The 14,139-nt window shown below is 49.1% G+C and overlaps 1 protein-coding gene across 2 annotated transcripts in view; it reads left to right on the top strand.

Annotated features, from left to right (window-relative positions):
• The window catches only part of EXOC6B (exocyst complex component 6B), a 291,776-nt gene extending 277,961 nt beyond the window's left edge, over window positions 1-13,815 (top strand). For both annotated transcript variants that reach the window (XM_034064717.1, XM_034064716.1), the window contains exons 21-22: window positions 3,297-3,409; window positions 8,250-13,815. In XM_034064717.1, the coding sequence (XP_033920608.1) occupies window positions 3,297-3,409; window positions 8,250-8,376 (240 nt within the window). In that variant the 3' untranslated portion in view covers window positions 8,377-13,815. The remainder of the gene's footprint in view (window positions 1-3,296; window positions 3,410-8,249) is intronic.
• Window positions 13,816-14,139: the final 324 nt, after the last annotated feature.

Here is a 14,139-nt window from a genome sequence, read left to right as displayed (position 1 = left end):
GCAGCCAGGGGCAAAGGTGCTGGCCCCGGCTATCCTCAGACCTGCCTCGCCAGCAAGATGGATGTGAGCAAGCAGTTGTAAAGTACACAGGCTATCCATCACTGTCATGAGCTGGCCGGGGGGAGTCTGCGTCTCCCAGTGCCTGGGGAAGGTCCAGCCCAGGTTGGGAGCACATTTAGGATGGGGCTTATTTAGAATTGCAGGATCATTTAGGTTTTAAAAGACCTTTGAGGTCATTGAGCCCAGCTGTTGATCCAGCCCTGCCAAGGCCAGCACTAACCCATGGCACTGAGGCCTCACCTCCATGCTGTGTGAGCACCTCCAGGGCCGGTGCCTGCAGCCCTGCCCTGGGCAGCCTGTTCCAATGCCTGAGCACCCTGTGGGGCAGGAATTGTTCCTCAGCTCCATCTAAACCTGCCCTGGTGCAGCTTGAGGCCGGTTCCTCTTGTCCCATCCCTTGTTCCTTGGGAGCAGAGCCCAGCCCCTCCTGGCTCCATCCTCCTCTCAGGCACTTGGAGGGAGCCATCAGGTCCCCCCTGAGCCTTCTCTTCTCCATCTGAACCCCCCAGCTCCCTCAGCCATTCCCCATCTCTCTTGTGCTCCAGGCCCTGCACCAGCTCCAGTGCCCTGCTCTGGTCCCACTCCAGCCCCTCAAGGTCTCTCTTGCAGTGAAGAACCCAGAACTGAACACAGGATTCAAGGTGCAGCCTCACCAGTGCCCAGCACAGGGGCACAATCCCTGCCCTGGCCCTTCTGCCACACTGGTGCTGGTACAGACCAGGATGCTGGGGGCTTCCTGGCTGCCTGGGCACAAGCTGCTCCTGTTCATCTGGCTCTTGCCCAACACCCCCATATCACTGGGGTTTCTCTCAGATGTGGTTATTGCACTCTTGCAGCCGGGAATGCAGCTGGAGTTTGATGGATGAGAGTAAAATCATAGAATCCCAGACTGGTTTGTATTGGAATGGACCTTAAAGCTCCTCCAGCTCCAACCCCTGCCACGGGCAGGGACCCCTTCCACTGGAGCAGCTGCTCTGAGCCCTGTGCAGCCTGGCCTTGTACATTCCCATGTGCAGAAGAGCTGCTTTGCTTCAACCTGGCTAAGCTGAACTGAATTGGAGCTCAGCTGTAGGAAAGCTGTGGGATGGGGATGGCTGTTGGCCTAAGGACCATTCACTTTTCACCTTGCCCTGGTGGGAATGGCAAGCATTGGCTCAGGCTCCCAAGCTGGAGAGCAAGGGCTGAGCTGTGCATCCAAGTTCATTCTTCCTAAACATCTCCCCATGCTGCATTAGCCATGCTCTCTCTGAATGACATTCATGGGATGTTTCTCTAGGCCCTTTCCTTATCCATCTGCTGAGCCTTCCCCAAGCCAGTGCTGTCCCCCTCACCCTCCTTGATGCCACCTCCCAATGCTTTTAATTCCATCTCCTCCTAACCCACTTCTAATCTTCCCCTTTTCATTTGGTTCTTCTTTTGTCTCTTATTCCTGGGGCTTTATTTCTACTCCCTATGAATGGCTACCTGGCCCCTCCATGGCCTGGCCATGCACTTTCTGTGCAGTAACTCGTGCTGCTTTGTTTATGGGTTGCTAGAGGCACGTTCATCCCTCCAGGGCCACCAGCAAAAGGACTTTGGTGCGTTGGGGGGGATCTGCTTTAGCCTGTTCAACCATGCAACTTGCCCCAGCAGCCGGCAAAGCCCAATAGAAGAGTTTGGGCCCCGCTGTGCTGTCTGAAAAGAGCCTGTGAAATCATATTTAAGGTTGTCTCTTGAAGGTGCCCATTGGAAAAACCTCCTGCCAATGATGTTCAGCTCGGGTTTGTAGTTAACACAATGGACCCGCCACACAAAGCAGGCTGGAAAAGCCCTCTTAGGTCCCGGCTAATCCGTCCCCCCTGCCAGCCCATGGGATTGTTCCTGACAGCTTCTTTTCTTTGCCCTGACCTACATAGTCAAAAAGAATCTTGTTGCACACTTTTGTTTTGTACCTTGAGGTCTTGGAGGAGCTAAATCCCCTTCTTGGCGGGGCAGGATGTGTTGTTAAACAGTGCTGGAGCTTCCAGGAAAACCATGGAGACGCGGGTACAATGAGCCCTCTATGGGCCCCGCTTGGCTGCGGGATGGTCCTTCTCCAGGCTTCAGTGGTGGGTGCTGGGAGCGATGAAGATGTCCACATGCTTGGCAGCCTGTCCTGCAATAGAGTGGTCACAGCAGCTCTCCAAGGCAGAAGGTTGGAGCAGGGGGGGAATGCAGCCGCTCTTAATTAACCTGTTTTAGATGATGGAGAGGAAGGCTGCATCCCATGCATCTTCAATTGTGCTCTCAGGGGTGATGGAGAGGCAAGTCCTCTTAGGGGTAAGGAGGTCCTCATGTGGGAAAGACATAGAATCAGCTGGAAGGGACCTTCAAACCTCATTTAGTGCAACTCCCTGCAGTAAGCAGGGACATCTTCAACTACATCATGAGAGCTCCTGTTTGGGTCTTAAGGGAAACAAAGATGCAAAAGGTGGGGTGGAGGAGGGTGTATAGGAAATGTGGGTTGTAGCTTGTTCATCCCTCAGCTGGATCAGCTTAGAGTGATGGGGCACTCAGAGTGTCCTTTGTGGAAGTGAAAGACCTTAGATGTGGAGCAAGGGCTGTGATGGAGGCTGAATTAATCCTTCCCCTACTGCCAGGGGCTGGTGGTTTCTCTTACAAACGTCTGGAAACCACCCAGGATTCCTGGTCTCTGGTAGCTGTGTTCACCCAATAAACCGCTGAGCTCCTGAATGGGTCCCAAACCTCCCTAGGGAGCTCTCATCATTGTTAGAGGTGCTTACAAAGCACTTGAAAGCTGTTAAAGTGGACCAAGGCTGATGTGAAATCCTTGTGGCATGGTTCAAATGGTGCTGGAGGCCATTTGGGGCCAGAAGAAATGTGCAGTGACTTTAACCCCAAAATTGCCATCCTGCTGTAGCTGAGAGCACCAGGATGTCTTTGCCACCCATCTCCTTGGGGTATGTTGGTCCTCCTATACTCTGTACTGATAGTTCACCCCAAAAATAGAGGTAAAGTAGCAGGAGTGCACTATAGCTAAATTAATACAGCCATACATAAATTAACATTAAATAGAAATTAATGATTAAACATGAATGTGTTGATAGATATTAGCAGAATACTATTAAATGAATTAATAAAGACTAAAACCCATTTGTTGTGGTTAATTCATCCTGTCCAGGGTCAGTTTTCAGATCAACCATCCGCTCTTTGACCAGCTTTATAACTCGTCCATCTGTGTGTTCTTTCTGCTCCAGCTCTTAGATCTGTTCATCCAGTGGGACTGGTCGACGTATTTGGCTGACTACGGGCAACCCACATGCAAGTATCTTCGTGTGAACCCAACAACAGCCCTTGTCCTGCTGGAAAAGTGAGTGCGGGTCTGGATAACTGGGATAATCTTAGCCCCATCTTGCTTTGAGTGAGTGTGGATATTAGCAGTGCATTCCATCATGGTACTGCAGAGAGCAAAGATTTCACCTCTGGGTATACAGGAGGGGAGACTGAGCTGAGCTCTTAGGCAGAAGCTGTTCCCTGTGAGGGTGCTGAGGCGCTGGCACAGGGTGCCCAGAGAAGCTGTGGCTGCCCCATCCCTGGCAGTGCTCAAGGCCAGGTTGGACACAGGGGCTTGGAGCAGCTGCTCCAGTGGAAGGGGTCCCTGCCTGTGGCAGGGGTTGGAGCTGGAGGAGCTTTAAGGTCCCTTCCATCCCAAACTATTCCATGACTTTATGATTTACTTCACTTATAACCCCTCAAGCAGGTGGGAGAGAGGTTCCATCAGTCACCTGGTAAGAGGTGCCCCAGATAAACCATTCTTTGGTAGGCTTCCAGGCTCTCATTGGGAGCACCAGCTGCCCTCAGAATGCTTCCAGGCTTTGGAGGTGCATCTGTAGTAGTTATGATGCACATAACTGAGCCACCTCCTCTCTTGCAGAGGAGAATAAGTCATTTCACAGCAACTTATGACACCTAGATATTATCACTGTGGTACACAGGAACTGAACTTCAGTAGTTGCTGTGTGTAAAGCGGATTTGTACATCATACCGTTGTTTTTATATATGTATTTATGTGTTGTGTAATATCCTGTGTTATTCACAACATATTCACAACTCAACATCCATAATGCAAAAGCTTGAGATATACTCGGAGCTATCAATAAAATGGTAACATAAGGAGCTATCGAAAAACAGAGAACATGAAGGTGTTAGAAAAGTCAGGGAATGGGAAACAGGCAGTGAGCTGGGATCTGTGGCAGTTTCTGGGATGCCACTAGAGCAGCAGGAGGGCAGCTCCATGCTCCTGGCCATTTTTCCCAGGTATTATTCCAGCATGCAGCACCCATGCATTGGTGTTATAAAGCCACAAACCCCAGCCTGGCTTGCCAGCCTTCTCCCCGGAAGGGATCTCATTTGAAGGTATCCCATTTGCTTCCCAGAGTTACCCACCAGGTTAGCCCTTGCATCTCCTGCATCCTCATGGTGTGGCATCACCGGCACAGCATCATCACCTGCATGCTCTGCCCTCTCCCTGCTTGGGCTTCAGGCCCTTTGGGGAGTCTTCTGTGCATCATCCACCAGCTCCAGCACCCCAGACACTGTGCACTGACCCAGCCATAGCTTCAGGCACATCCACTCCTGAGCCCTCCCATCCCTCTCCATAGCAGCCAAGCTTTGCCCACAAGGCGATGTGAAATGCTGATCCACTGGTTCAGTCTGTAACCTGTTTTCATCATTATCTCTTTTCCTAATCACACATCTCCCATAGGATATCACGAGTGTAAGTATGCTGCTTGCTTGGGCTTTTACCCTCACCTTGCAGTGGCTTTATTGTTTGATTTAAATGGAGCACTAAATGATCTAAATGCAAGCTGTCTTTGAAACAGTTCTCACCGGTAACTTTATCGTCTCAAATGCACTAATTAGAGCTAAAAGAGGAGCTTTTACTCCATTGCTTTTTTTCCCTTATAGATTAATTTAAACAAAGCTTGGCTTTATTGAAGGTGGTGTTCGTTGACAGGGGTGGGAACAGCACTGAGCTCTCTTTTTCCCTTCCTCTTAATCCTTGCTCTAACGCATACAGACCATGCTACAAACCCAGGCTTGGTTGTTCCAGGGCATTTCAGGGACACACTTAAAGGAATTAAAGTCTCAATTCTCCAAAGAGCTGCTCGAAAGCATTGCCATCCTCTTACAAACCTGATAGTCTTGGTGTCTGGATGCACCACTTGGTTAGGGACCAGGTGGTTCCTGTAGCTAAATGCTGGAAAAGAAATAGGCTGGTGTTTCTGAAAACCTTTAACACCACCCACATTGCATTGGCTCAGTGTCATCTGCAGGGCTGTGATGGCAGGAGCAGAACTGGTGTGGTCTCCTCAAGCAGATCTGCAGTCTCAGCTTTCCACAGGGATGCAGCAGCTCCCAATGCTGCCAGGTCCCTGGCATAGCACAACCCAGGTTCTGCAGGACTGTGTGTCCTGTAGGCAACACAATCCATTGCTAATACTTAATAGCTTAGTGCCTCTACCTTAATGCATTGTCTGAGATACCAGCAGCTCCTGTCCCTCCCAGACACTCATCCCCACTTTAACAGACCCACCTATGCGAGTTTGTTATGAGATCAGTGCTCCAAACAAAATGCTTTTTCATCCTGATCCAGCAGTTTTATCCATGCAACTCCTTTCTAATAATCCAAAAAAGGTTTTCTTACATACAACACATGTTACTTCAAAAACATGTCATGGATCTGGACAGATCCCATGGGCTCAGAGATGGCTCCAAGGATGGCCAGGATAAGAGAAAGGGCTCTTATGGCAGAGGATGCTCTGCTGTGAATTCCCCATGCATTACCTGGGGGTAACTGCAGCAGGCAGGGATGGAGAGCAATGGGTACAGAGCTGGATGGAGGTCTCTGAAGGTACAAGTTTACTCACAGCACCTCCGATGTCCCCATGTAGCCTGTGAAGTAGAAACAGAGCTCCCAGCTCTCCTGGTAAAGTTATTTGAGACCCATTGGAGCTGTACAGCACAAGGTGTCCCACAGGAGGATGGTTATGTCCAGAATTGAGGATACTGGATCCCCTGTATCCTATGAGACTCAAAGATGCTGCTTTCCATTGGAGCATCACTCCCTGGTTCTTGCAGAGGAGCAGCTGGAAACCTGTTTTGCTTTAAAAAGTAGAGAAATTAAGAAAATAATGCTTACTTTGGTGAATAAAAGTGCTCCAAGCTATCTTGTTACTGTTGGGAAGGCAGCTTGGTTGTAATCCTGTGTCTTTGGGCACTTACAACTTCAGCAAATTAGCCTTTCGGATAAAGTTGTTATCCTTGTTTCCAGTTCCAAGCTGGATGTTTTTGGGAACATTTCAGATTCCCTTTGGCCCTTTTTTTATGAAGATTGAAGCATGAAAAACCTTAATTTGTTTTTTTGTTTAAGTTGGTTAAATACATTTCAAGAGGTTTGCTTTTGCTCCGTTAACTGAAAAAACCCTGGTTTGATGAAGTGCCAACTTCCCATCGCTATCAGCGCCGTGTCCCAGTCACTTTAATGCTTCATTTAGATCCCCAAAGCTGAAAACTTAGGCTGACATGACTTGTCCAAAGCCATCAGCTTCTGCCAGGTCTGATTTACCAAGAAAGTCATTTACAAATTAGGGTATTATACAAGAGCAGTGCTGGCTGGGAACCAGCAGGTTGGATATTAGAAGCCTGATACCTTCAGCTATTGAAGGATTGACCATTGTGGGGTGATTTCCCTTCCCAGCATATGCCCTGTCTGCATAAAGCTCATGCTTGGAGTGTGCACTGAGACCTGCCCCCCCCCAGATATGCATCTGTGAACACAAGCATGCGTGAACCCCAGCTTTGCATGGCAGAGGGAGATGGAGCTGCACCAGCTTCATTTCAGGTCCCATCCTACCACCTGCTCTTCTTCTCTCTGGGTTTTTGGAGGCCTTGTGGAGAGCAGGGCACTGATTCATGTATTAAATGCCCCATCCCTGGCAGTGCTCAAGGCCAGGTTGGACACAGGGGCTTGGAGCAGCTGCTCCAGTGGAAGGGGTCCCTGCCCATGGCAGGGGTTGGAGCTGGAGGAGCTTTAAGGTCTCTTCCAACCCAAACCAGGCTGGGGTTCTATGATTCTATGAAATGTAATCTAAAAAATACAAATCTCAGGATTTTTAAATTGAGGAAACCTGTGCTGGACCCCTTCCTTTAAAATAAATCATATTCTGTAACACTGCATAATATTACCAGTTCACTACTCCAAACCTTTACAGCTGCCCCAAAAGCTGCATCTCCTGGCCGCATGCAATGCATCATGTCAAATAAGAAGCCTTAATGCTGTGGATCCAATGCTATTTTTTTAATTTCCCATAATATTTTAGTGTTATCTTGTACCACTTCAGAAGGTGACATTGGGATCTAGCAACCAGAGATACAGGAGAGACCTTGAGGGGCTGGAGCAGGGCCACAGAAGGGCAATGGAGCTGGTGTAGGGCCTGGAGCACAAGAGAGATGGGGAACGGCTGAGGGACCTGGGGGGTTCAGATGGAGAAGGCTCAGGGGGGACCTGATGGCTCCCTCCAAGTGCCTGCAGGAGGATGGAGCCAGGAGGGGCTGGGCTCTGCTCCCAAGGAACAAGGGATGGGACAAGAGGAACTGGCCTCAAGCTGCACCAGGGCAGGTTTAGATGGAGCTGAGGAACAATTCCTGCCCCAGAGGGTGCTCAGGCATTGGAACAGGCTGCCCAGGGCAGGGCTGCAGGCACCAGCCCTGCAGGTGTTTAAGGGACCTGTAGATGCAGCCCTTAGGGACATGGGTTAGTGCTGGCCTTGGCAGTGCTGGGTTAATGGTTGGACTTGACCTCAAAGGTCTTTTCCAGCCTGGTTGATTCCATGATTCTGTGAAAGATTGTTTGGAAGGGGAGGACAAGAGGCTTTAGGGTTTCATGAATTTTAGCATTAGAGTTAGACCCAATGGTGACTTTGATAGGGTTTTATGGGGTTTAAAGCATAAATACAAAGCCTGCACATGGCTTGGTATGCCTGCGTTTATCCGAATACATGAGAAAAGTTGGGGTAGAGCCTGTAGATGCAGTCACCTCCTCTGTCTATCAGTGCTCTGTCGGCACTGCACATGGGATTCCATCATGGGGCTTGGGTGCGATGTTGAGCAGCTCTTCCTGTGCCATAACCTGTTTGTGCTCTGCACAGGATGAAGGACACAAGCAGAAAAAACAACGTTTTTGCCCAGTTTCGGAAGAACGAGAGGGACAAGCAGAAGCTGATCGACACCGTGGCCAAGCAGCTCCGCAGCCTCATCAACAGCCATCACTCATGAGTGACCTGGGGACCTCCTGCCCACGCCGGTCCCTGCACCGCAGCCTTCCACATGCCTGGACTTGGGATTCTTGTTCAAAGAGAATATATGTATTTTTTTATTCACCTGTATAGTATCCATGAAACCCACCCTACAAAATGGTCCTTGTTAAACAATCCCGGGGCAGACAGGCAGCACTGCTCGTGGAGGTGGTGTCAGGAGTCTCCTGTTATAAACTCCTATTTTCAGGGGTTTATAAAGTGATGGCACATCCTGAAGCCTGAGAGACAAGTTCGCACCCAGACTGTTTTCCTTTTGTTCTTTTTTATAGAAGCCAAATTGAAAGAACCATTCTGACTTCCTTTTGTTAACTTATTCAGTCGCAGAACAAACGAAAACAAGAAATATAGGGAGGAGCTGTGGTTTCAGGTTCTCCTCATGGGCTCCGGTAAAAGGAGCACGTTTAGAAAGAGGGTCACCCATTAGTGTGTCTTGCCAGCTTGTGTATTGGGTTTAGGGAAAGAGGCAAACTGATTTCCCAACTTTTCTCCTCTCTTTTTGTCCTCCAAGGTCTGGTTTCTACCTTATGCTGGAGCTGCATCCCTCTATGTAATCAGTGTAGCCACCCCCTGAGCTCCACCTCTAGGACTTGCCAGTGTCTTTTGGACCTGCATTGAATGCAGAAAGGCTTTGAGATCTGCCTCCTTCGTTAGATTTGGAAAGGGAGATCCAGAAGGTAATCTGGCAGGGTGTCCTGCAGCACTGGTCTGGTGCTGCTCGCATCCAGCACATTTGGGTTGCAGGAAAGGAGTGATGCTCAGCAGGGACAGTGCAAAGGCCAATGGGGCTCTCCCCATGTCCAGGGCACTCCATTCAGGGATTTTTTCCTCTCTTTGCACCTCTTTTTCATGCTGCTGTCCTTTCTTCCCTCTCCTCCTGACACAGTGCAATGGGGTGAAGTCCCTCTGCTTCCCACAAGCACTCTGGTTTGTGGCCATGCAAGGAGCAGTCCTGGAAACTCACCAGTAGCCAGGACACCAAGCAGGAACCTCTTGGAGGTCCCCAAAGCAGAGATGCAGTAGGAGATACCCCATGGAGCAGCATCACTCACTTCTCCCCAGCTCAGAAGTGCCTATGGACAAAATCCCTCTCTGTTCTGAAGGTGCCCAAACGTCCTCCACTCAAATCAAGACAGCCTTTGAGGAGGATGGTATCATTACCAACAGGACTTTAATCCCAGGGTTCAGGTTACAGAGAGAGGGGACTTTAGCCCTTATCTTCTCATTACCCTTTTGACTCTAATTACTGCAGGTGAAAGCTTATCCTGAGCCGCTTTTCCCACCTCCCAAATGATGTTAAAGGGAACTAAATCATCCTGGTGGATGTCACAGCCCTGCAAGTGCTGCTTCAGTGAGGTGTGAGCTGTGCCTGTTTCCTGCCCTTGTTTGAAGGCAGTGGGTGCTCAGCCCTCAAACCCTTCTGGTTTTGCTTTGCTGACCTGTGGAACAAGGTTCCTTCTCCTTCCCCTCCCTCAGCACATAGTCCTGAAGCTATGGAGGAGCAGAACTTGTCCAAACATCCCTATATGGCATTTGGAGAGGGCAGCAGCGCTTCTTGGTGCATTCAGTCCCTTGCTGACCACATGCACCTTTTGCTGTGTGTTTCTTATATGGGGAGCAAGTCCAACACTCCAGTTCTGGATGCACAAAGGGGATGGTGCTTTATCTTCCCTCCTTGTTCCTCAGCAATACCTTTTTGTTGTTTTCTTTTTGATAAGGGTACATGTTACTTAACCCTGGAAGTAAATGGGAATGTTGTCAGCAATGACCTTCCAGAGCTGTTGTCCTGTCCCAGCAGTCTCCAGCCATGAGGAACAAGGGATTATTTTCATTAGTAAGAGGGAAGAACCAAACCTGGCCTTACGGTTCCTTGTTTTTAGGAGGTGATCAGACTTTACTTTCTTCTTAACACCTCTTTCAAGTACGTGTAAGAAGGATGGAGGAAAAAAGAAGCAGCTGAAAGTTGGTGTTAGTGTGGCCAGAAATGGAATCATCTTCATAGACACATCTACATATGACCCAGCAAAGGCTTTCAGGGGGACAAGTGGAATGAACCCAGTCCATTCTCTGCTGGCAACCTCTTTCCTGTACTCCAAAGTGCTGGATCAGAGCATGAACCAGACTGTGGGCTTGACCTATGAGTCCCAGAGCATCCCAGCTCAAGCTTGGCATCCCAAATCCCACACAACCAAGAAGGAAATATTGCCTGGCTTTTTAGACTCCAATGGAAGAGGAAGCTCTTCCTTGCCAAATTGCTGGGGGAAGGAAGCAGACAGGTTCTTATGGTCATGGCAGTAATAGGAGAGCTCTCAGCCCTACAACCAAGGCTTGTCCCACAAGCTGCAGGACCATGGGACACTTCTGTTCTCCCTCCCCATCCCACAGTGCCACCATGGGAGAGACATGGGGACAAGAGTGTGAAGGAGGTGCAAAAGCAGATGGAATCGGCTGGTTCAAGCACCAGCCCTGAGCTCCTACCCAGAGGATGGAGACCAAACCAAAATCCCAGCTACCCAATGGTGACAGTACCAGTGGAAGCTTCAACTCACAGGGCACTTCAGTTAAGGGCCATTAAACAGTAACAAGCACTTTAATATCCTTCAGAATTAAGCTGCTATGGATGCTGGCATCACTGAGCATCAGCATGACAGATAAGGCACTCTGGCATTCCCAGGTGTTATTAGTGGGAGGATAGACTGTCAAACACAGGTTTTAATCACTTTTGTCAGCTGCTGCCTTTGCTGACAGTGGAGGCAGGGGCTTTGCAGCCTGGATGGTTTTTCTCTCCTCTGTATTAGGTGTGGGATGAAGTGAGGAGGACAAGCATCACCTCTGGTCCCTGAAACAGGGCAAAGGGGCTTTGTGCTGCCACTGCCTTGAAACTCCATTCTTTCCCCCCAAAGGTTGACCCCTAAATTGCATTGCACAAGGTAATGCAATAGGTAATGGTATTAGGTAGTGCACAAAACCCCAAAGCATAAAAACCCCAAAGCAGCCAAGTCTTGGGCCAAGACCTTTTATCTGATGGTGCAGACATCACCCAGCCTTCCCCATCCCACATCTGCGCTCCGTGTCCCATCTCCACCAAGCTCCAGTTGAAAGAGGAGCGACCCAGCATTGCCGTGCCTGACGGGGATGGATTTCCTGTCAGCTCTGCTTGGAGAGGCCGGGATTGGGATCCTACAAACTGGCTTCTGGCGCTCAGGACTTGCTGCTGGGAAAGTCAAGCTCGGCCAAGGGAGAGATGCAGTGAGTTTCTGATTTCGGGAGGTCAAGCGCCTAACCGCAAGTCACAGCCTGGGATGAAAAATGGCATTTTGGTGCTCTGGTCCTAATTAACTTTTTGTTCTGAGAGATGCAGTCCCATCCCTTCAAAATACAATTAATCTTTTAAACAGATTGCTTCAAAAGCCCTGGAAGACGTTTCAAATCCCCTCTAAATCTCTTACTAATGATTGGTATCCTCCGATACGGATGGTATTGCTTAGGAGGGGAAGGTTGTTGCTATAAATTTACAAGGGGGGTAAGAAACAGAGGCAGAACCCGCTGCTATGATTGAAGATTTCCAGCCCCCAAACCCAATAATGCTGCTATTAACACCTCCTGGATGTACTTTGAACCTTCTGTAGGGCTTTTGTGTGCAGTGGCTGTAGAAAAGATCAGTTTCTCCCCCACCTTTTCCCCGACCCAGCAAACATAACTCAGCACCAATGGGGAAAAAAGAAGGAAATAACACAAAAAGGCCAGTTTTGGCTTCCTGAGGAGTATCTGCACATCTTATCTTCTTTATAAGTCTTCAGGGGTGGGGAATAGTGTTATAGAAGGTCTCTAAAGTGCTAACGTGCAGCCCAAACCAGACCTGTCCACTAGGGGAATGGCCTCTGTTAAGTACCAATGTATAAGAGAGAGAGGAGGAGATATTGTCTGGGCTTTATTTTATTCATTTCATGTCATTTTTATTCCTAGGGCTGGAGTTCAAGTCAGATGCTCTTGGCAATTTTGCACTTTGTTCTATGTCCAACTGCAGCTCCAGGCTCTGATGGGGATCGGGAGGGAGAAACTGGCTGATGCTTTATTCAAGGGGCTGGTTTGGTTTTTCTTTCCTTCAAAATTGGCTGCTTTTGTGCTGCTATGAGAAAGGGATGTTTGGGCAGAAGACGTTGGTGTTTGCTGGCCCCAAACTGGTTGGAGGATGCTGGGAGGCAGAGATGGAGCCATGGCCACTCCGATGGCATCAGCTGCTGTTGGCACCTCCTGCATTGAAGCTGGTTTTAGGGTAAAATGAATTACCCAGTCCCAAAGTAGGGATGATGGGAAGGGGCAGGTGAGGGAGGTTTGTGGTGGGTGTCCCTCCAGCATCCCTTCAAACCAGTGTTCAAACCCCAGGCAGAGAAATCTTTGCCCTTGGTTGCTTCCTACCTCTCCACCACACCTCCGTTTGGCTTTTCCCTTTCATTCTGGGTTGGGTTTGGTGCTTCTTTGGCCCATCAAGTGGTTTGAAGCATCAAACCCCTGCCCCAGCTGGATGCTGTGGGGCTGTTGGGGTCTCTGTGCCCTGTTTCCTATGGCTCCATGGTGCCCACAGACCCCATGTGTTTCCCCACCAGCACAAGTCGTGTTGATCATGCTGATGGGAAGCTCGATGGGAACATGGCTCACAAATCTCATTGCAAATGACTTCAAGATGGGCCCATCTCTGCTGTCAACTGAGTGTGTTGGAGGGGAGCAACCCAAATACAGAGCTCTGGGTGGGATTCACCCTGAAAACAGCGGATGGAGAAGGGGGAGCTCAGCGCTGACCTGGGTAATGGTTGGTTAACTTCAGTCCTAAGCTCTTGCTCTGGTCTCAAGCCCCTCTGTTCCTGAGGGAGCTTTAACCAGAGCAAGCATCCATCCCCCCTGCGGCTCCTCCAGTTGGGGAGCATCACCCCAAAACCCCAACAGGCAGCTCAGGGTTGGGCTCCTTCAACCCAGTTTGCACCCAGTTGCATTCTGCCTCAGCGTATCCCTCTGGTTTCAGTTTGACACGACAACATCCCCATCCCCATCCCTCCCACTCCACTGGCTGCTTGTGTTGCCTTTTCTCATTCATTTTCTTTCTGGGGGGAAAAGGACGTGATTTTGTAAACTAATGTGGTGAAAACAGCTTTTTTTGCACAAGTCGTTGCACAATAAGGGGAAAGTTTAGTAAATTAGGTTTAACTTTAAAGGGAACTTTGTTTTTTTTCCTTAAAACTCACTAGCAGAGCTACTGAATAAAAGAAGAAAGAAAAGAGATGGACTGATGAAAACACGGACTGCATGGTTTACAGGTTAAATTGCGTTAGAAATTAGCATGTTGATTTTGACTGTACATTTATCCTATTGTAACTTCTATTAAACAATACAGCATATAACTGTTTAAATGTGTGCATCGCTGCCTTTGCCTTCACCGTGCCACAGAAACATCCTAAACCCCATAAAAGACAAAATTCAACACCTTTGTGGCACAACCAGCAAAGGTTTGCTGCTGGAACACCCAGATTTACACCTTGTCCCATAGGGAGATGACCCCTTGATGAGTGCTGGCTCCTACCCCATGGTCTTGGTGGTCTAAAGCCAAGTTTTGCCTAGTTTGGTGACTATGTTACTTGGTTTCTGCCATCAACAGGCATGGTTAAACCCAAGGCTGGAGTTGAAGAAGCAGCTGCCTTGCTCTCATTGATTACATTGAGGTTTGTAGATG

Source organism: Melopsittacus undulatus, chromosome 7 (assembly GCF_012275295.1).
Source record: "Melopsittacus undulatus isolate bMelUnd1 chromosome 7, bMelUnd1.mat.Z, whole genome shotgun sequence".
Classification (NCBI taxonomy): Eukaryota; Metazoa; Chordata; class Aves; order Psittaciformes; family Psittaculidae; genus Melopsittacus; species Melopsittacus undulatus.
Note: the sequence above shows the minus strand (reverse complement) of the source record. Positions and strands in the feature narration are given on the sequence as shown.